This window comes from Thermobia domestica, chromosome 2 (genome assembly GCF_964235325.1).
Source record: "Thermobia domestica chromosome 2, izTheDome1.hap1.1, whole genome shotgun sequence".
Lineage (NCBI taxonomy): Eukaryota > Metazoa > Arthropoda > Insecta > Zygentoma > Lepismatidae > Thermobia > Thermobia domestica.
Window position 1 is genome coordinate 57,683,229 of NC_137455.1, and position 24,631 is coordinate 57,707,859.

The 24,631-nt window shown below is 32.0% G+C and overlaps 1 protein-coding gene across 1 annotated transcript in view; it reads right to left on the reverse strand.

Moving 5' to 3' along the window:
- Positions 1-208: 208 nt before the first annotated feature.
- The window catches only part of LOC145672476 (fatty acid synthase-like), a 104,364-nt gene continuing 79,941 nt past the window's right edge, over positions 209-24,631 (reverse strand). The window contains exons 25-34 of the mRNA XM_081741640.1: positions 23,384-23,563; positions 21,306-21,504; positions 19,272-19,452; positions 18,268-18,413; positions 12,713-12,960; positions 11,153-11,633; positions 8,214-8,671; positions 6,698-6,964; positions 3,187-3,429; positions 209-1,451 (exon numbers count right to left, since the gene is read on the reverse strand). Coding sequence (XP_081597766.1) covers positions 1,335-1,451; positions 3,187-3,429; positions 6,698-6,964; positions 8,214-8,671; positions 11,153-11,633; positions 12,713-12,960; positions 18,268-18,413; positions 19,272-19,452; positions 21,306-21,504; positions 23,384-23,563 — 2,520 coding nt within the window. The 3' untranslated portion in view covers positions 209-1,334. The remainder of the gene's footprint in view (positions 1,452-3,186; positions 3,430-6,697; positions 6,965-8,213; positions 8,672-11,152; positions 11,634-12,712; positions 12,961-18,267; positions 18,414-19,271; positions 19,453-21,305; positions 21,505-23,383; positions 23,564-24,631) is intronic.

Consider the following 24,631-nt stretch of genomic DNA (forward strand, 5'->3'; position numbering starts at 1 on the left):
TGATCAAACTAGTGACGCAGCCAGTAACGTCATCCAATCTCAATCCATTATTTCTAAAATTGAATATTATTAAATAAACTATATTACAAGTACTTTCTCCTGATAACACATTGACCAAATATTACAAATATGAAAACCGGCTGTAAGGATAAGGAAGATTGACTTGTCCGACTGAATACTAAAGCAAACAAAAATATGTTTTTGACCACTTTGCATACTAATATTCATTAAATGTTCTTAATGATTAGTTAATTAACAATTGTATAAACTTCAAAAGTAGTGTCATTACAGCTTGTCTACCCCACTTTCATTTGGAGTAACACCAGAATCTTTATTACATCAGAAAGCTTCATTTGTACAGTTTCTTGATGTGATGCATTCAGACTTCGGTGTTGTAATTCGTAACAGTAAGAATCTGTTTATAGCACATATATAAATACAAAATACATGTACATGACATTATGTATACAGAGTGTATATAATATTATCGATTTTTTTGTTGATTACTATACATATCACGGAAACACCAAACTAGAAAGAAAATGATAGCTTTTCCTAGTAGGTATATTATCGATAACAATAATGCTATGAAAAGGAACTTTATAACATAAAACTATTTGTAATATGAGTTTATCAATTCCAGACATACAATTACATATGAATTCTGTGAAAATTAGGTAATTTCTCTAATGCACTTCCAAAAAATGTAGAAAACACTTTTGTAATTCCTTTAAAATTTATAGCAAAAACTTTAGGATTTTATTGTAAATAGGATCGTTTTAACAAGAATTTTCATAACAGTGTAAGCATTAAGTGTTTTTTTTTCTTTTAGATAATGTTTCCAGAAAGTCGAAATACATAATATTTATGACAATCATGATAAAACAGTCTACCCACGGCAAAACTTTAAGAATTATTTTAATTTGTCAATGTAATAATTTCAATCTGAGTTCTCATTATAGTACAGAATATTTTAAACAATCTAAATTCTACTATCATCTGGGTATGTTTATGAAATATTTACGTCGTTCCGAACCTTAATAAAGACATCAAAGTTTAAGCTAACACAGTTTTCTATTGAAGCAGACATTTACTTTGACTTTGCAGATGTTCCCAATACTTCAAATATGTCTGTACAATACACTGCTAAATAAAGTAACTTTCCTTTAAATAATACGATATTTTATTTTTCACATTTATAATGTGACAAGTGCATTTAAGATTTTAAATACAATATTGTTCAAGATTTCCCTTAGGAAGCTTCTTTTGGCCAATGATTGTTCAATCTACAGTGCAGATGCTGAAGCGTTTCATCCTTAAAGTTGCGTTGTCAGTCACTCTTTACTCCAGCATTCGAGTTGTTCATTAAGTATGTCAGCAACTTTGGTGTTTTCCAAAATTGTCTCATGATCACCTTCTACAGTGTGAAGAACAGGTTTCTGTTGGCAGACCTACAAACAGAACAAAAACTAAGAATTGTAGATTGAAATCCAAAAATTAACGCAAATATTTCATCAGTATAGACTAAATTACAAACAGAATTTTGTAATCAGAACATTGATTTGATTCTACCCATTCCCATAGCCAGCAGCAAACCTTATGGAAGGGAATTTGCGGTTTAAGAGGATCGAACTGTATTTATACACCAGAATTTCAGGTCTAAAGCATTACAAACAAAGTCATATATAAATTATTATTATTCATCATAATGACAAAATTTCAATCTTCAGCATTTGCTTTGTTTTGTGAACATTTTATTCATTAATACCGGGGGTTTTGTTAACAGAATAAATATTTATTTCTTCACCTATAAATGCAATCGAAAAAACAAATATAGCGTCTATACTTTTCTCTTAGGGAGGGGAGAGCAAAATATTTAATTTCATCGCGTAAGTTTCTAGGTGTTTGTAAGGAAACAAGAAACTTAGGTAACCTTCTTTTTTTATAGTCCTCACTAGCAAAGTGTTTTAACAATGCAAGAAAATAGTAACATCAGATAGAGCACAGTGGAGATGTAGACTCTTATATAATATAAGAATTATGAATACCCACATTACATGTCATTAGTCGAGATGTACAACAGATAGGATATGTCGTTTGTGGAACGTTGTCACTTGTTGGACAAAACGAAAATAGCTTGCAAGACCGAGTAAGCGTTGCTTTAATTTATACCTTCTTATTGTTTATTAAAATGTTCTTATTAGAATCAGACAAGTTCAATTTAATCCCCGCATCAAAATACATTATCAACAAATATCAATATTGGCCTGATTTCTTCCTCATTGACGATATTAAATTAATGTTTTAAGAATACAGGGTTAGCATAAATGATTCATTCGTTTTGAAAAGGCTATACCTTCAAAAGTATTACACGCACACACATGAAAGATATATAAAAGAACCACTAACTTACCAAGTTTATATTGTGTATTCCACGTGGCAGCACGAGTCAATTATCTTTCCTATCGAGTGTGGCAGTGTGGGGTAGTACGAGGTTAGTACTTGTCGAAAATGGAGGAAAAACAAGAAAAAAGACGTCGTCTGGACGTGTGTCGTGTCACCAAAGGGACACGTATTGAATATTTGTAGAGGGTGTTTAAACTTGGTGAGTGTGTAAGTATAATACTTTTGAAAATATAGCCTTTTCAAAATGAATTAATCATTTATGCTAACCCTGCACAGTATTTTAAGTTTAAAAATATTAAAAGCAAAAGGAATGCGAGCATTTATTCAGAAATTCATACTTAGCACACCACTAAATTTATTATTGTTGTTGTTTCTGGTAGTAGTAGCAGCAGTAGGGGTGGTAAAGTATTAATATTATTTGTAGTGATATGGCAGACTGACTAGTGTTAATTTGACAACTTTGACGATATGATTTTAATAGCTGCTAATTTAAAGTTACTAAAGTAAAACTGAATATATTTACTTACTTTCCATCTTGAAAACAAGCTTTACTTTGTATAGCTTATTTACTAAATTTACACAACGACAACAAAATCTGTTTATTCTAAAACTGTTATAATTCATGCAAGTATTTGTGCATAAACTTTTAATTTACTATATTCAAGTAGTTGAGTATAAATTTTCAAATTACCTTATGGAAGCAGTTGAGAATAACTTTTAATTTACCTTGTGCTAGTACTTAAGCATAAACTCAAGCATGAGCATAAACTTTTAATTTACCTTACTGAGTCCGTAGTCGTCTTCTTTCATATCTACTACGCTTTCAGTAGGTTTGACCATTACTATTCTGCCTTCGAATTTCGACTTCGATTGATACTTATGAACAGCCTTTATTTTCCCAAGTATTGAGCATGTAGTCTTCATTATATCTTCCTTAGTAACTTGTATAAATTCACTGATCTGAGAAGAAAACCATTGGATTCGTTCTTCCAAGTTCTTCAGTTTCAGCATTTCTTCTTTTATCTACAAGTATAATAATAAGATAATTGGTTTTAATGAAATTACAATTACATTCAATATTCTGGCTTGCTCTTGTTTCTCTTGTATTATTAACTCTAGCTATGCCTCATTTGCAGACGATATCAAAAGCTGAGAAAACATACATTTAAAACGACTTCAGTCTAACTCAACCTGAAGGGAGTGCCTCGATCAATCTTCATTTCATTAACAGAATTTCATATAAAACGTTTCACTTTCTGTAAACTATACTGATCAATGAACTTATAACTCAAAATTATTTTATTTATAAATCATTTCTCTAACAAGCTTGAACAATTTCATATATTTCATATATCATTTCATGTTCAAAATTATTATTATTTATGTTCGACATATTTCATTATATTTCAACTGCATCTTATTAATTTCAAATTACACACATTGAGTCTATATTCTATTTCGACAGGCATGTAAATACTGTTAAAAGACTGTTACTGCATCGCATCAAATAACTTAAATATCTACTTGGTGACTGGATTTTGTTCTTGCCATGTATCATGATATTTTTAAAACTGATCTAAGTTTATACTTAAACCAGTGGCAGCTCCTATCCAAGAACTTCAAGTGTTGTCGAAGAAAGTACAGGATAAATGTGCTAAGTACCATGTCTAACCCTTTCTTCTCTAAGAAACCGATATAGAATCCGATGACTGCCATAAGGGAGGGGCGATATATTTAAAAACGATCGTAAATGACCGATATTAGTGTCGAATCCATGGCTTTCGGGATTGTTGAGACGAACAGTAGCACTTCCGATGCAGTTTAAATCCAAACTCAGAACATGGGAAGAATGGGTATTTTGCTAGTATATATGTATGAATATATCAAAATTCTTGTTGATAATAGAAACTTTTTTACAGTAGCTTTTATTATCTTTTGCTTTTTATCATTATTATTTAATTATTAAAAGCATGTTGCCGAAACGAAACAGTATAAAGAAAAATTAACCTCTGAATATTCATTCAATTTATCTTGGAGGCAGTGCCGGATCTATAAACCGCAAGACTCTGCGGTGCGGGACAAGATGGCGGATCCTAAGGGTCCCAAGGGCTTTTAAAGATTTCCCTGCATCTTGCCTGTAAATACTAATTTTTAAAACACTTCAAAAAGAATGATATTCAGAAACTAAACAAATTGACTTTGAGAAAGCTTGAGGCACTCTTGAAGATAGCCGAGAGGAAGTGAAGAAAATGAGAGAAGAATATCATCAAATAAAACAAGAGGCCACAGCTGTTGCTGCGATATGGAAAGTTAAACCCTGTGTTCGTAGAAAAATGACAACCCAAAGTAAAAAAAAAAAAACACTTATATGAACTGATAGAAGATCATTAGCTTTCGGACACAGAGGCTTGCTTCAAAGTTAATGTTTACAATAGCCTTCTAGATATCGCGTACAATGAAATAAAGAACAGTTTTACATCGTTACAGACAGTTGTTGGTGAATTTTCAATCATATTCCTGAAAGTACTTGTGAACCTTTCAGACGAAGAAGTTTAATTTAAGACTGAAAAATTACAAAAGTAGTACCAGCAAGACATTGGCCCGTCGCTACCATTGGAATTAATTGCACTTCACATTGGACTTAAAAAACATATTTCAAAGATCAACACTGTTCTTGAATTGTAGGCATTACTACATGTCGAATTTAATACTGTTGCCCCAATTTATCCTGAAGTTTTGACTATTCTTGCTTTATTCTTGACTTTACCCGTGACTGTGGATTCCGCTAAAAGATCATTCTCAAGTCTTAAAGAGGATCAAGAGCTATTTAAGGTGTTCAATGACACAGGAGAGAATGAGTGACTTGAGAATGTTGGCAATCAATCATGAGAGGGCTTCGACCATTGGAAAGAGAGATCTTATGCGGGAGTTTGCGGTGATGAAGTTGAGGAGGAAGGGTTTCTTGTAAAACGTAAGTATTTGAGTCTCTATTCCATTACAAATAGAACACTAGAAATATTTCATTAAAATGTACTATTAAAAAAAAGTATTGAATATAGAGGGGGCCTTTCAAATTTTCTTGCTGGGGAGCGGAAATTTCTAGATTTAGTACGGCTTGGAGGCAAGTTTCAACATCCATCTCTTAAATTAGATTCAATTATTGTGAACATGATCACTTTGTAAAATCTACATTAGCAAGACAGGGAAGTGATGATAATAAAATGAAAGATAAAAAGACAATAGGTAACATCAATGTCCACAGCTAGATTCGAACCCGTGACAAATAAATCTTGGGATCAACGCCTTAGATCATTCCAACATAGCTGCCTGCTTAAGGTACACTTGCAACGCGATATGTAGTAATATATTATTATTATTATTATTATTATTATTAGTAGTAGTAGTAGTAGTAGTAGTAGTAGTAGTAGTAGTAGTAGTAGTAGTAGTAGTAGTAGTTGTTGTTGTTGTTGTTGTTGTTGTTGTTGTTGTTGTTGTTATTATTATTATTATTATTATTATTATTATTATTATTATTATTATTATTATTATTATTATTATTATTATTATTATTATTATTATTATTATTCTACTTTAATCTTCCACTACGACTACAGAAGTTCTTTGCTTAATCACCAAAACCAACGGACAAACTGTGCAACTACACAGAGAAAAATCCGTTCTCCGGACAGCGGTATATTGTAGAAATATATGGTATCCTCTTGCTTACTATAGAAATCAGTACGGAGCATACGTTATCCGTATGCTACATAGGCACTGCCCTTAGATGTTACATCATGCCGTTGCAGGATGTCTGACATCTAACAGTTTTCCGTATATCACATGCATATAGTTATGTTACCTTCGTCAGCTATATGTTATATACGTCCATTTTTATGTGAAATCCTGACCGCCTACATTGTTTCATACGGAAAGTACGTATAGATGAAACACTTATACAGAAAGTATTATAAAACATGCGTTTTCAGTTATACGTCTGCTGTACGTTAAGTCCAAAAACTACAGGAATTAAGCATATAACCAATCTTTTTAAGTACGCCACCTACAATTTTATTTCTCAGTGTAGAAGAGCAATTACCCCTTTATTTCTGTGGCTACGTCCTTACCTTGGAAGTTAGAAATACACTTGAAATTTACTTGGAATACATATTTACAATATCTAGAATCTTAAGCTTTTACTATTGTGAATAGTACTAATGTGGGGATGACTAATGCCGATGTGATTATTAGTGCAATAAAAAAAAGCATAAAGCAATAGATAATTAAATCTCACCTTATCTTTTTGATATTTCGCGTTGAATTGTATCAAAATATTTGATAACAAAGTGGCTTGCAACATATCATCATTTAATGTACTAGAATTTCCAAAGTAAAAAGCTTTGAGAATTGCTTTCATGTACTCCGTTGATGAATCCAAAATAAATATATTGACGCGCTGTCCAGTCTTCTGTAGTTGCAACGCCATTTCTAAAGCAATAACACCTCCGTATGAGTGACCAACCAAGAAATATGGACCATTCTTCTGAACAGATTGAAGGTGCTGAAAACAAGAACATAAAAAAGTTATAATAAAATAGGATCCTTATTTATTTTAAAAGCTTGTAATCTAAACTGTACTTCGCTAATGTTTTAATATAAATTAAGCTCGTTTACTTCTAAATCTTCTCAAAAAGTACTTACGTAATTGTTCATAGGGTGTCTCTAATACTTAATGTACTTTTTAAATAGCATTTAACGCAGATTTAAGATTATTACAGCAATTTTCCAAAGTGCCTGTTAGAAGTGAACAAAATTCTTACGAACTAGTACAAAACTGCGTAGGTCTTTCTATAAAAGAAACAAAACTTCTGCAATTTTTTTCACAGCAAACTTACTTTTAAAAGACCATTCAAGTGCAAGGAATTTACAGTATCATATTACCAAGTGTTTGATCTCACCATTGTTTATCGCGGAAAAATTACATATCCGTGGTTCCCTATACTTTTTCTAGCAAACCCCAACCTGAAATAAAATATTTCACTTATAAGTGGAAATGTGGACTGGTCCGGCTAAAGGCTGAAAAGCATAGTTGCACCCGGCACGGTAAGCCCGCGCTCGATTCTCGATCCATCCTCAACATTTTACTTTTTGAACCTCATTGAATTAGCACCAATTTAGGAATATGGTGCAAGAAATAATGGAATATTTCTTCTTTTATAATGTAATATAGGATTTCACTTATTTTAATGTATTTTTTCATACTCTTAGCTGAGTTTATCAAACAAATAGTTAGAAACGAATGATGAAATCCGACTTTGGAATACAAAGTTCACTTCTCTCTGATCTAGTGACTTCGTGTACCTTTGGTGCATATAGTCCTTCGTTTGAATACTGGTGTGAGAGCATCAAACGCACAACAGTAATACAAATTTCATCTTAAGCTGTAGGTTAAGGTCTTGTCTTACATTGTCTTGGTAAATACAATTCAACCAATGGAATATAAAGTACGATTTAGAAGACTTGTATCCGAAATCGTCCCAATCACAAGAGTTTAAATATTCCGATTTTAATACATTCAAAGAGTGTTTAGTTAGGTTATGAAAGGATCCATTAGGTTAAATAGGTCATTTGGTTAAAAAAAGAATATTTGTTGAAGCGATAGAGTTTCAATGATTTTCTCCTTTCTATTTGATGTTTATTTATCATATGTCATCCGAATAAACACCTTCTTATGCCTCCCATACTATTCAATCTTGTTACTGGTATTTTAGCTCTTGGCAAAATACCACAGGATTTATTATTATACGCACCTTGATGTAGAAGGCGGCAATGTCTTCTATTGAGGAAGCAGGCGTTACTTGACTGAACTGTAAACAAAACACTGGAAATTTTGTAGTTTTCGCGATTGTTTTGAACACAGTGGAAACTCCATTAATACCAGGAAGACAGAACACAGGAAGTTTCCCATTTGGAGTCATATTAAGGGATGGTAACTGTACAAGAGTTTCTTTGGTTACGAATTGTTCTATTACCATCTTCATTTTGGTATTGAATTCTTCTTTAATGCTTTGTTCACTTTGGGGAACCTGAGTTGAGGATTTTGTTAGTTCTGCAAGCTTGGAGAACGTTAAACTCTTCACTGCTTCAGGAGTTAGGAAAACTTCAAAGTCTCTTTCAAGCAACTGTTTAATTTCCACTCCAAGTAATGAATCCATGCCCAACTCTGGTAATGAAGCTTCTGGACTCACTTTGGTAACGTCTTGTATTCCTGTAACATAAAATTATTTTAGAGAAATACAGAAGAAAATGCTCTGTTAATTAGAAGAACCATAAATAATCAGACTTACTTGTCAAGAAATAGTTTACTATAAATTGTAATAATAACAATAAAATTGCAATGTGTTATTAATACCCAAACAATTGTGTAAATTATCTTTCCAGTATGCTACGCCCTAAGTCATGTTCTAGCCAATTTACCTAATGTATTTAAGTGTATCCATCATGCGAATAGAGTACGTGTAGACTGGCAAGCTTCTTTCCTCTGTGCTTCAAAAGAAAAAGAAAAACCATGAACCATTGCAGCTGAAGCGATAGAAGAGGATTATAATTCAGGATACCGTATACAAAGACCAGGTAATTATGGCTAAAATACACATATAACACGTGCACAGTTTTTATTATCCCAATATAAAGCATTCTGGCTTCTTATATCAATTTAATGATAAAACCTGGAGTTGTAAACACTTCAGATATCTAGGTTGGCAACGGTCAGCTGGAGATACGGCTGTTGGTAGAGATATGTTAGGGAAAACTCAGTACTATGTAAGGAGCAGTAGAACAGACTGTTTAGAATAAATTGATAATTAGGAACGACTTTTCTTCGATAATTTTATCACCCTTTTGTCGTGTATGTTTTTTTCTGTTTTTTGTTTGTTTGTTTTTACGAAATGCCTAATACAGTTACTGCATTGTGCTATTAAAAAATAGTGCGCGATTTGTTTTTTTCGACACGTTTTAATTTAAGAGCTATTAGAGTACTTTTTACCCCAATTGATGAATTAAGTCAATTACTGGACATCATTAAAATCGAAGTTCTAGAGATAAAGAAAAACAAGAAGAAAGACACTCATACACAAACCCATATTCCTCATTCGTATGGTACACGTTAGAACACAATTATAATCTCAAACACAACTTCAACGCAAAGTCAGATAGCTGACGGTCAAGAAAGTTCTGATGTAGCAACAAACATTCAATCACGAATGTCTAGAGACACAAGAACAAGGGGCAATATTAGAAAACTTTTGAATGAGTACGACGATATTGTCAATATCAATTCCTGGGACAATGCCAAGAAGAAACAGGAGCTCCTTAATGGCTAAGCAGTTTGCGTACGCACCTCTGGCGTGGAAGACCTAGGTTCGATTCCCGGCAGGAGCACATGTGCTTCGAATTCCATGTTAACCACTAGGTCCTGTCTCATATAGCCTCGCTACTGAAAGGGTCGTTAAACTCAAAATCAATTCAACTCAACAAGAAGAAACATTGTTCTCTTTAGCTTTCACGACTTTCGGAAATGGCTTAATACATTTTTTTAACTTAAAGACATTTCTCAGTTATACGATGAGTTTAAAGGGTTTGGAAAATCCACTCTTTACTTGGCTATAGAAGATCAATTAACAGAACGCGTTCAATGCCCAGATGAGTCGGTGACGAATTTTGTTTACGATATGTTATTATCAATTAAACATTTTGGTGACGCTTTGACTGAGAAGGTTATTGTTCTTATTGTGTTTCTGCCTTACAGCCATATTTTTTAAAATCGGGTAGGAACGCCACCGTTCAAAAGTGCGAAGAATTACTTTCAGCTTTGGTAAAAAAAATTAAAAAACCTAAAACGAAGGTAAAACGACAGGAACAAAGGGAAACAAGAAATTTGCGATCTTGGAAATCTGTAATTTCAAAAAACAAACTACTAGAGCTTACTTTGAACATAAATTCAGTATTCAAGAAGATTAATTTTTACAAGCTTAATGAAAATTCGTGCGAAATTAAATACAAAACCCCTCGCCATGGTTGAATAATGACATTTGACATTTGGAGATTCAAGCCATTTTATGAAAATACAGAAAGTAAAGAAAAAATTAGCACGTTAGTGTAACCCGTTTTAGCGTTAGAACAGAAGGTTACTAACAAGGTGATTGATTGGACTATCCCTTGTTTCCTGTGTTGATATGAATTAGCGAGTCTATGTCCTCATGTCTATTATTAGATAATCGTGGAAATATTATCTGTCATTTTCTTTCAATAATAACATAGGATTACATGCCTTCTTGAGTTGTTTATCTTTTTCTATCCTATGGGTACAATAGCAATCGTTGTCTTTCTTTTTCGTGAAATTAGGGACATCCAAATAATTAAAACGCATTTGCAATTAACTAAATTAATTGAAACTTAAACTTCTATTTTCAGAAAATACCAGTTTACTCTGAAAGTGTAGGGTTATTTGTAAATGTGCGACATTACGTATTAGAATTTATGGCAAAGATTTTCTGAAGAAGTGCAACTTGAAACGTTTCAAAATATATTATTAGGGCCTAACTAATAAATAATTATAAGCTATATATGCTTTACAGAAACATAAAACCTCCATAATGCCAACTTGTTTGTTGTGGTTGCAAACGAAATAAGCAAAGTAATAATAATAAAACATGCATTGAATCATTGTAATATTAAACAGGACTCTTACCCAAAATAGTTGCCACAGCATGAATGGCATCATCTGCTTCACTACTACTTGATGTGACTTTTTCTGAAACAACCATACTGCAAACAACTGGATGTGATTGTTTCAAGAACCTGTCCAGAACTTGAAGGCACGAGGAGATACGTTGAGGTAAAGTTCCTCCGATTGCAATTTCCCTTTCTCCCTGCATCTCAGCGACCAATCCTACATCTCCTACAGCACCCCACTGAATGGCAAGACCTGGAAGTCCTTCCTGTCGACGCTGTTCACAGATTCTTTCCATCACAGAGTTCGCCATTCCATAGTTACTTTGACCAGCGTTTCCACGGCCACAGCTAACACTAGAGAATATTACGAAGTTTTGTAGCTGCGGACATAGTTTTCTTGAAATGGTATCTAGGTATTTTGTAGCTGAAGCCTTCGGGAGGTATGTGCCTCTGAATTTCTCTTCTGATTGATTTTCCAATATGGAATCATTTAAAACCTAAAATGAATATGTAAAACACATGAAAATAAACATAATAAAACATACGAAACAACTTTTATACTATTTCTAAGTTTATGAAGTTCTAATAAATTAGCTTCTTAAGAAGAGCACAGTTCTTACGACCTAATGAAAACAACAACAAAAATACATAAAGTCGAAATGCCGAATATAATACCCGCTTCACTTATCATCACCGATTACGTCATTCATGAACATCTTCCTCTCATTCATCCATCATTTCCAGCACAGTGATTACCATTATTTACTAACATGGTTCTCATTCGTTTTCATCATTGCCTAGAGCCGCCCCTAGGCTGAAGATAAACTCATTTGTCTAACTAATATCACCCACGTGTTGTCCTGTGTATGCACCTCGCCACATCATTCACGCCCATTACTATATCATACTATCGTGCATGCTATACCTAATCCTTCGTTATGATCATTAATGTTCTTTGCTTATAATATACTGTCTGATTATTTCCTTATTTATTTTTCCTATTAATAACAATCATATATATGTAATATTTCTTTTCATCTATTTATATAATCTATCTCATCTTAACTTTCGCACTTCTATTGTTCTCATGTTTTGCTTTGTTTTCTCACTTATATATATTCTATAATTACCATATTTATATTTATGTTGTGTTCAATTATACTTGTTATTATGTTACAGCTCTTATGTTATTAAAACTACACCTACCATTCAAGTATGTTTATGATCGAAAAGATCATAATGTCCTAGTTCTAGTAATAAACAAATAAATAAATTAATAAACTACTCTTAGCCCATCCATGTCTTACTCTTTACCATAATACCTTCACTTCTCCCACCTAAGAGAGGGTGTAGCCCTCTAAAAGGGAGCTAGCCTATGGCTAGCACTTCACTAAAAAAAGAAGAATATAATAATACATTATTTGGAATAAATGTAAGTTGCAAATCATGATTAATATGGATGAAAATTAAATGTTACAAATACCTTCAATCCAACACAAAATTTTGTAAAACTTAATTAAAACCCAATAGTTTGTGTACTTACTAGTGTTTTAGTTGTTGTGTTTTGTGTACTTACCACAGCCAAGTTAAATATGGATCCAACAGGACCAATCCGATTACTTTCGTTTATCAATTTAGTTGCACCTTCCATTGTCGTAATATCATCTGTAGATACTGTAACATCGACTCCAGCTTCACGCAACCTCTTCATGCACAAAGCTTGATAACCATTTCTAACACCTGTTCGTGAAGTCAGGATTATCTTTTTGGCACCTCTTGTCATCAACCAATCAGCCAATTCCAAACCAAAGCCTCCCAAACCACCTTTGAAAAAGAACCATTTATTACTTTTAGAGAACATCCATCATTTCAGCAATTTTAGAACTCAAAAAAGAAATGATGTTTTCTTAATTGACAAAACATCCAGATTAGCACAACTAAAATTGTTTTTAAAAGTTTTGAAAATGAAATTTTAGCTTGATGTCAATTAGAAAAAGAAACATTAATAAAATGTTATTCAACTTTTATATTATATTTAGTTTCATGATAACATCGCCATATTTACATAATTCGAAACATAATTAAACAATACTTCGAATGCAAATTTCAAGTAACAATATTGTAAATTAGGGTGACCAGTCGTACTGACTTCCTCAGTACAGTATTGATTTTCAAAGAGCTCTCCTGCGTGTTGCGAAGATTCCTAGAAAATCGAAAAATGTTCTTCTTTTTAAAAATGTCCTGAGATAACTTCTTTGCAATATTTTATGTTTCATTCTTTATTAACAACATTTTGAATCACAAGCAATTGTTTTAATGATGGACCGATGTGTTTTTGTAACACTACTCAAAGGATTATGGATGGAGAACAATCAACAAACGATTATTTTGCAATATATTGTTTTTACTAAGAAGGGCTTGCTCAGATATCGGTAAGGTAGAAAAGGTTTCTTTTTCAACTTACGAAAGTGTCGTTAAGTTGAATATAAGTTTCGGTGCCGGTCTAAATTTTCCCTCATTATTTGAAATAATCCCACACTACGAAAATCGATTTAAAAAATATTTAGTCCTACGCGAAGTTTCACTGTACATTCATAAAAATAAATCACTTTGTCACTCGTCAAAGCATTTGGAGTTGTGCTGAATTATTTCAATACTTTTGTTCAGTACTTTTTTTTTTTTTTTTAAGAAAAATGAATGATTAACTTCAGGTTAACGTTAAATGAAATAACAACATGTATATTGCTGAAGCAGTAAACTATCATATACTATTATAATCAGGTTTGTATTTATATATTGTACGCCCCTGTGCTCTACGTAATTTGCCGCCCCCCACACCAGTATCACTAATAACTGATAAGAAAAATAATTGTTTACATTATTCATCTTCAGTAATGGTTTAATAGCATGTATATTAATAATACAGTAAGCTGTCAGTCTGTAGCGCTTTTCAACTCGAGAATCATAATAGATAGAAAATGAAATTTTAATACGTTTTAAAGCTCTCCGAAAAATGATCCAAATGGCCTCTTGCAAGTCTCCAGGTCACACCTGAGCTGAGATATGGAGGTGCAAAGTCTCCATAAGAATAACATGGGAACATTTGAAAAATAATCGAAAACGACCAATATTAGAATTGAATTCATAGTTTTTGGGGTTGCTGACATGAATAGTGACAGTTTTAATTTAATTCAACTTCATGGTCATACTCCACTCCCCAGGGAGGGGGCGAGATTTTAAAAATAACGGAAAACGACAGATATTAGTATTGAGTTCATAGTTTTCGAGGTCGCTTAGTTTAACGGTATCAGTTTTCATGATGTTCAAGTTCGTCCTCACGCATTGGGATGGAGGTGGGGGAGGATGACTTTTAAAAATAATCAGATAAGCTAGCTAATTAGTAATTACTGTAATTAGAGCGAATTAAACACATATTTTGTCCTGTTTGCGGATTACTAGTTTTAAATATTATTATGAATCTTAAAAAAAAAAGAAATGTCAAATTTTGCCGCCCCTAAATTCTGCCGCCCTGTGCTCGAGAACAAAGTAGCACTTACCTAAATATGGACTTGATTATATTTGTGTCCTACTTTTCCCTTGTCAGAATTTGGTCACCCTATTGTAAATTAATAGCAATTCAATTATGAGGCTTATCAGGAAAGTTAATTACAAAAAAATAAAGTATCAAGAGATGTATTGGGCTCACAAAAAGCCATACTGGATACACTGCTACAAAGACTATTTATTCACGTAAGTACCATCAATGACCAAACATTTGTTCAAACCGCGAAACAAGTTTTTGTATTCCACAATCATAAAAATTCGGGGCCTGCAGCTGGAACCACAATTTGACTTCTTCCCTGGCCTCATCGTCGTTCTCAAAGTGTTTTCTGCTAAGATGTTTCTTTAGGTACAGGAACAAATGGTAGTCATTTGGTGCGAGGTCCGGACTGTATGATGCTAATCGGACGCTGACTTTATGCCTCCAAAAAAACTCATCAGGCTACGTACTTCACATCCTGCGGGATTTTGTATTGCCGCTACCACTTCCAACGCGTGCTCCTCGCAGCACTGACGAAACACTGCCGATTATCGTCGTAAGTATCAAGATTAATGCCAGTGTTGCCAACTTTAGTATCCAGCTTTCCTCTAATGTGCAAAGGTGTTTGTATCTTTACTTTCCTGACAAGCCTTCAAATTCTTTCCAAACTTACAGTAAGTGGTTCTTCCTTTAACGATAACATATTCAGTGTATTTCATGTATTTTGCATTAATGCTTTGATATGTAATATCATTTGTGAATGTACTAAGCTTTACTTTGTATCTTAATAAAGCTACTAAACTTATTATTATTATTATTATTATTATTATTATTATTATTATTATTATTATTATTATTATTATTATTATTATTATTATTATTATTATTATTATAGAGTTGGAAATCACTTGAGCAGCTTTTCTGATAAATTTTGGAGATATCCTGATTCTGTTAATTTTAAGGCATCAGAAATAATTAAGAATAACTCAATTATAACTGATAATAAATGATTAGCTGAATCTTCCACCGAGTATTTTACATAAATTTTTCAGGTATTTTCTGAGGAGAATGTTGAAGTTCTTCTATTATCCAACCATTTTTGTACTATGAAGCCAAAATTGTGATTTCGACTCTATAAGTATTATATGCAATTAAAACACTAAAGGTCAGGTTGTGCTATTGATGCAGAACTGGATTAACTCATCTGGAGGCCCGGGGGTAGAAAAAATAGGTGACCCCTGCTGACTTTCTCTAATACGTTTCTGTGAAGGTACAGTAGGAAAGTTAAGGGAATATGTTTCATACTTTTGGTCATATTTTACTTTATGATGATGATTGCACCTTTATGATTTTCTTTGGATAGCCAGTTGAAAATTTGATCAGAATGGGGGCCCTTGTCCACCTGGAGACCCGGGCTACAGCCCCCCTAATCCCTTCCTTAATCCTACCCTGTATTCATGATATTGTGGCTTTTATCATAAAAGGAATAGTTGATGTTATTGCTCCTGCATTGGTCTCTTTGTTCAATTGGAGCCTCATTGTTAGCATTTATCCGGACATATGAAAGATTGTTGTTATTACTCCAATTCCTAAAATGATAAATCTACTAGCGATTTTAGACCGATATCTGTTACTAATGTCATTCTAAAGATTATCGAAAAAATAGTTTATAAATATCTGTATAATTAGGTGCATGTGAAAATTGATATTAACCAACATGGCTTTATGAATGGCAAATCGATAGTTAATAACTTTTCTAGCTTAATGCACAATAAAATGCTACCTGTAGTTTATAATGGTGGTTAAACAGTTGCAATTTACCTCGATTTTAATAAAGCCTTTGATATGCTGTATCATCACTTGGTATTAAAGAAATTGGTTAAATTGATCTGCTTGTTTGTATTATTAATTGGTTTGCTTCTCAATTGACTAACAGGAAATTTGTGGTAAAATATAAAGCTAGTTTTTCTTCTACTTTTAATATTACATTTGAAGAACTTCGGGCTTCAATTTGGGACTTTTATTGTTCCTATTTAGATAAATGACACATCTAAGAAAATAATTTTAAATATTTAGTGTATGCCGATGATATAAATATCTTTCATTCTGTTACGTGTACTCATAACTACCGAATTTTGAAGAACAACATTAATACAATTATTCACTGATCCGGGACGAACTTTTTACCTTTGAATCTTGTAAAGTCACAAGGGATGACATTTTCTTGAGACACTAATCTCTCTTTATTTAACTATAATATAAAATATGTTCACATACAATTAAATTTCATAATAGTGTTAATGATCTTGGAGTCATTTTGGATAATGAATTATTATTCAAGGAACACTTGCAGCTTATAACAACGAAAACCACAAAACGTTTAACACTAAAGAAATTAATATGTAGAAATTTTAACACCATTCACACCTGTAAGGCTATATATATATATATATATATATATATATATATATATATATATATATATATATATATATATATATATATATATATATTCAATGTACGTTCTCATTTAGAATACGGTACAATTGTTTGGATTTGTGAACCAAGTTACTTTGCTAGCTGCACGGAATCAATTCAGAACAATTTTCTTGAATGGCTCTGATGGAAATTTAAAAAGTTCAATGGTATGAACTTATCAGATATTCGTCTTAATTTGGATTTACTACCCTTAAGCGATAGGCGTTACCTTTGGGTCTCAAGTTCATCTATAATATCCTCGGAGGTGGTTTTTAACTTGATCAATTTACATTTATGAGAATTCCTTACAACTGGAAAAATAATTTTACATCTTTTATTTGTATTAACTTTCTTTCAAAATCTTCTATTTATAATTATATTATTACGAAAAATAAATTTAATACAAAGTTTACATCTATTCCAAATTAAATTTTCTGTTGAGCGTCGACAACTTACAAATTATTTAAGAAGTTTGTAACTGCTCAATTTCTTATTAGATACTACACTTCTGTTTCTTTCTCGTTTTTAGATTATTTTGTTACTTCTTTCTTATCGTTTATTGCTGAATTATTCGAGTTTTCTTGTCTTCCCAATATATTATATCCCATGGTTTATGTATTCTTTACTGCATAGCCAACTTTTGAGTTTCACTTTTTTTTAATTTGACGGGATGTTTATAATCTTTCATTGTATTACTTTACACTATATTTTTATTACCAGCATGTTTTCTTTGCATGCTTTTCTTTTTATACTATTTCTCCCTGATTGTTATCTATTTTCATTGTTCATTATTACTAGTACGGTAATTATTGAATGCTCATACTTCATTTGTTTTACTCAGACGTGTTATTTGTATTTTTGATTTGCATTATCTTTGCCATTGTAATCAATTTCACAATCAACTTTTGTATTACTTCCGCACATTTGTGGCCATTTGCTGTTAGTATCAATAAACATATTCAAACATTATTATTATTAATAATAATAATAATAATAATAATAATAATAATAATAATAATAATAATAATAATAATAATAATAATAATAATAATAATAATTCTACATTATAAGGAAACTTATTGACATTTGAGTATATATATATATATACTTACCAATAATTATATGCGTGTGGTTGGGATCACAAAAGAATTTTGGTACAGCTTCAACAGTTTTGGAAACTGGAGTACAAATCTTGATTGGTTCCTCATCTCGTATCTTGAGCATTACCTTTCCAATGTGTTTTCCTGATGCCATAAACCTGGCAAATATAAATCACAATAATGATGTACAGTACATCAAATTTAAGATATTCATACACGTCAATTCTAAGTTTCTCCTAAATTGCAACACGCGACACAAATAATATAATTGTTTAGCTTCCTAGTGTTTCCTATATTCAGCACTACAATATTCTGTACAATTTACAAACTACATACGCTACTGCTTAGAAACTACATATTCTGTAGTATGTAGGATAAAGAAATTTAAACATATTAGAAATTATATGTTTAACTGTATAAAGGGAATATAACTGTACAACATTATACACGATTTTTTTTAAATGTATTACTAATGAAAGCGTTGAGAACAAATTTAAGTTTCTCAATCCAAGTAGTGTGAAGTACACTTCACAAGTTTAGACAGTTCACAAACATTTACATTAATCACAACTAAGTCATGTTAATAATTAATCAACGTACCGTACAACATACGTATTCCACTCATACATTTAATATATCTTATTATACACCATGTTTCAAACTGAATGACCTGATTTTGGACCGTAATAATTACGGAACATTGGACATGCCAGCAAGGAAATGAGTGTTCTTTGAATGGGAATGGCCTAGTTTCAGAAAATCACTGTTAGATGTCAGTCTCAGTTCACACTCAGTCAGAAGTAAGATGGCGTCCGCTCAACACAAGGCGTTTTGTGTACTGTAATTTGCAAAGACTAAGTCAATGATTTCGGTCTAGCGTGCTTTTCGTCGGCGTTTTTGGCCAACATCAAATGCACATGTTTTCTTTAAGTTCTAACAAAATGATGTATTTACCACCAAAATAGGATATTGACTTTTAATTATATATTAAAGTCAAAATTAAGTACATTTCTTACCTGAAAGCTTCTTCTGCTTGTTCTGCAGGGAATACAGTTCTATTCAAAGGTCTAACTGCACCAGATTTTATTCCTTCTGCAACCAAATTATGTATGTGGTTCTTCACTGGTGTCGATTCATTCATAAGAATGTCCAACATGATACCATGGAAGGAACAGTCTTTAGCAAGGAAACTCATACCTAATAAGAGAAGTATTATAAAGATAGTTTTTGTTCTTAATTTTCTTATATAAATTTCTATTTGAAGAAGAAAAACGTGGACATTCACCTTTCTCAAAAGGCTACGTCTACCCATTCAAAACTATATATAAACATATCTCCTGTTGCCTTACATATTGCAAGTTTAAATTATTTTTCTAAGATTTCTTTTTAATCTCAAGTTAATGTTCAATAATTTGGAACATAAATTAATCTGAAACATTAGTAAACAGGTTTATTGAAAATTTAGGTTTATTTATGAGCTTTGTTTCAAGTAAATGCCTATTATTTGTCCTTAAATTCATCAACTACTTAAACGGCAAACTCTTTTGAAGATTAATACTGTGTAGCGTTGTGCAGAAACAGTATATTGAAGAGGTTGGATTATATAACCTGAAGTTTTAATATGACTTTATATTACAGAAAGTAAGTCCATATTCTATTTAAGTAAAGTTAATCGTTTTGTTTATTTGGCGATCTGTTGTTCTGTTCGATTCAATTTTAAAACCTACACAATACCTTACCTTTCGAAGTCACATTTAATGAGAGTAATGCAATTTACAAAGTAAAAAACTATAGAGGCTCTAAAAAGTATCACTTAATTGCAGGCTATAAGAGCATTGCTCATTTCTATAATAAAAAATTTTAAATGGAATTTCTGGGGGGAAAACTTATAACTCTAAAACTTTGAATCAAAAATAAAAATATTTGCTGTTTACAAGCTAGATTTCGTGATAAAGGTCTGAGATAAAATTACTGGCAGGACAAACTACTAAGAAAAAATTTGCATTAATATTCCAATTTATTTTGCTTATTTACTCCTACCGTACCTAGTAAATAACGTTCTTTTTCTATTTTCAGAATATTGCACTGTCAAAGAAAACTGTAAAGCTGATTTGAATCTACATGTATTTATAACTGCTGAAATAATTTTGAAAATAAATACAAATCTTACATGGTAGGTTTCTAAAATGTGAAAAATGAAATGAAATGGAATATTTTAGTTTAACATTCCACGATTATGCCCTTTAGGTTAAAGGAGACGGTGATTACGGTCAATTAATGATAATGGAAGAATTGGTGGAATGAGAAAGTGCGAAGAAACGGGAGTACCCCGAGAAAACCACGGACACGATGTTGTCCACCACAAGCTTACTTGGCCAGGTTTCGAACCAGGGACCCCATACACCAGAGGTACGCGCTCTACCCTGAGCCACCGTGTCCCAATTCTAAAATAAAAATTAACACTATTAAACAGAACAATATTTCGTTCCTCATCACCGAAGAGAACGATCAAGATTAAACAGATAAGAAAAAAAGGTTAAATGAAAAAATATAACAAATGAAATCAATTAAAACACTCGTCAAACATGCCAATAAGTGTCATGTTTTGTCTTGTCTCACTTACCTTTTCTTTCGTTTAATAATCGTGATAATGGTCCTCAATTAAGAACGAAATATTGATTTTTTTAATTGAGTTAAATTAGGTCAATCTTTAGGCTTATTAGGTAAAACTTTTTATTTCAATCATTAATGAGTTGTGTATGAAGTGTCCATTAACGTATGAATTATATTTTTTTCCACTTTCAGAAATCTAATAGATTTGACATAAAGATGGTTATGTGACTCTTGCTTTCAAATAATTTTGTAGATAAACTGTTCTAATCTAGTTATATCAGAGATAGTTAGATAATAGGAGCTCTTTGATAGAATTATGGGTCATTGCATTATACTCCTGGAAATAAATAATTAAATAAATAAGATCCGATGAAGAGAGAGAGAGAGAGAGTAGAAGAATAGAAATAAAATCTACTCAGTTCAAATATTAGACTTACCTAGTGCATTGTTATTTAATATATCAAACTTTCCAATTTCCAAAAATCGTCCATGTTTCGCTAAGCACCTTACCGATGCTTGAAGCTTTTCTTCAGCCAAAGAGTTAAGAACTAAATCCACTCCTTCATAATTTGTGGCTGCTAATACTTGGTGTTCAAATTTGGTATCTCGTGAGTTGAAAATGTTGTTGTCTGTTAACTGAAAATGGAAACAAAAGAACGTTGGCAATTATTTAAACCAGACAAAAGTTTTAGATAAGTAGTAATTTACTAATAGAATTATTATTATTATTCCTCATTCCCATTTAAGAATTTACACCGACAATTTAACTTCCAGTGTCTTCAGTTACATGTACTATGTGTTTTTGACATCAAACATTGTTATATCATAAATAATTTATTATATTTTCAGGCTTTTCAATGCTAATGAAAAAAATATAGGAAATCACAAGGAAAAAATATAGGAGGCTTCTTGAAGTTGTCAATAAAAAAGGAACATTTCAATTATCCAATAGGTAGAAATAAAAAAATCACATGGAAATTACACAAATTGTTATATGAACATACATTCTACTCTAAATATAACTAAATGGGTAATTATCTCGTTGCAAAATTTTATACGAGTTTCTTAGCGTTTTCGTACGTAGCTCACCAGTACTAAGCAACGACCATAAGGAAAGTGTAGAAAAGGGTCTGCATCAGAAAATCAGTGTTTGTAAGTGACAAGAATGACAGAACAGAAAACGCAGAAATGAACAAAACAGAACTGCAGAAATGACAATGGAATATTGAAAACGGCACGAGTAAGACGCAAAAATACCGTTGCACCCTTCCTGAAACAACTGTCTGAAATGTAAAACAAAATTTAAAATGTAAACATTCTGCAGCTGGCGCTTTTAAGGTATAATTTGACCATGTGTAACGTATTTTACAATTATTTGCCTACAGTTAGTGCAAAAAGTATTGATACACCTAAATAAATTATTTATATGACGTTAAAATCACTACTACATAAACTTTTTAATGAATATGACGAAACTAGGTTTTTTTTTCTATTTTGTAGGTGTATGAATACCTTTTGCGCTAACTGCATATTGTTTGGTGTAATTATCTTTAGACAATAAGCAGGAAAGGACGAAACACAGATGAGTCTCCATTCAACCACCCTACTGTGGAGACAAAAGGAAATCCAACCACACACTCCTTATTTCCTTATGTTATTTTCACAAGTGGAAGTAGTAATGCCATAAAAATATAGGTTTCGTTAAAACGTATTAAACATAGGAATTTATAGGAAGAGACACAAATATATAGGAAAAATAGGAAATATAGGAGCATTGGAAAGCCTGTAAGTTTATTTTCATCGAACTTAGTACCAAGATATCCATTTTGTATAACTATGACTTAATATATATTTTTTGCGCATAAGAAGAACAAAATAAGGGGATAGAAGAATCAAAGGGGCATCCAATGCTTATAATTATAGTAAAATAAAACAATTCAATTGTACTTGTAAAACGTGGTGTTATTATAGCGATAATATTGTTATGTCAACACAAGAAGTAGAAGAATTTATTTGTGATTCTATGTTACTTTCAGAGTTACTCAACACTGGTAACTTTTCTTATTACAAGAATTGGTAGATATGAGAATATATAGGGTGGTCCGGAAGTTGGCGTACTCTCCCTTTAGTTTCAACAGTATAGTGTTAGTTATGGTAGAATGTCTGTACACAGTTACCTTGAAGTCTTAAGAGTCATAAACATCGGTATAATCACCATCCATGTCGTAACACAGTTGAATTCTGCGCCAAGATGAAAATCATGTGTATGCTTAGCTGAAAATTACTCATACTAGAGGATAGGGATTTACTACTAATTAGTCTTCAAGAACGTTAAAGATTTTAAGAACTTAATGTTTTATTTATTAAATTTTAAAATTAGACGCTAGTAGAATGGGAATTATCTTCTAAATACTGAGTTTATAACATATAATCAAAAATACTATTCCTAACTTCTGATACAGGAATATTTTTACTATTGTATAATTCAACCTTCCTTTGTATATCTGACACTTGCCTGTGGAAACTTCTTTTTCAAGAATTCTCGCTTCTCTTGGGTACCCACTGTAGTGAAAACTGTGCATCCCATGTGGAGAGCAACAGATATTGCTGCTTGTCCAACACCTCCACTTCCAGCATGAATGAGAATTGATTCTCCAGGTTGCATTTGTCCTCGAATTATAGTCGCATAGTACACCTAAATAGACATACGCAATTAAGTTAGAAATATTTCTTGATTCCGATTCAATTTTAATTCAACTTGACTCGAAGATTTACTCGTCCTTGTATCTTCCATCATTTATGATACATTTTCTTTCACATTTCATATTTTGTTGTTTTCTTGCATTTTCTTTTTCTCTTTTATATTTTTCAATTACGGAATCTATTTTTTTTTCTTATTTGAAGAACTAATTGCAGCAGAAATGAAAGTGAATAGCCCTTAAGTAAACGCTTGCGAGAAATTTTATTTTAAAAAGTAATAGGTTCGCTAGAAGCACCTTGTGCTCTTGTGTTTCTTCTTAAATGGAACATTTCCTTCCTCTCTGAAAACGTCATCAGCACCATCTTTATTTGTGTATCATTGAGTCCGTACTTTTACATCTCCTATTATAAGCATTGTTACCTTTAAAAAATTAGTGAAAAATATTCAATGATATAATTTCGATTTTTGATTGCCCTTAATAATTGTCCTCCATTTCCCATCAATTCATTTTTTTTAACAAAAGCACTATTCACAATAATAATTTATATGGAATTCCACCATATGTTTAATTTATGCTCCATGTAGTGTCTCTCAATTGATTTTTGGCTGTTGCAAATATTAATTTCACTAGACGATTTAACAATTCGCAAACCTTGTGAATTTTAGGACTAAGATGGTTGAACACTTATTTTGACTTGTGTAGTTTGTTCATGAGATTCCTTTTGAAAGTTAGTTCAATATTTTGGTTGGCATCAGGTGTAAGTTTGTCAAATAATTTTCAAACGATTCAACTCCAGTGGAGACAATGTGTCCAAATCCATTTTTTGAAGTATTGCAAATATCCTCAGAAAACAACTGCTAATACCCTATTTAGATTCCTTAATAAGACTGCTAATCTTTTTAACGGTGAAGTTGTCTAAACTGCAAACGATTTTGTATGCAGATATTTAACTACTGGAAAAGACTTTTCGGGATAGCCACTACTGAGTTATACTATTACGAAATCCCAGTTTTCTTGGTCCGGAAAAGCATATGTAATAGATACAAATAAATTTCAATATT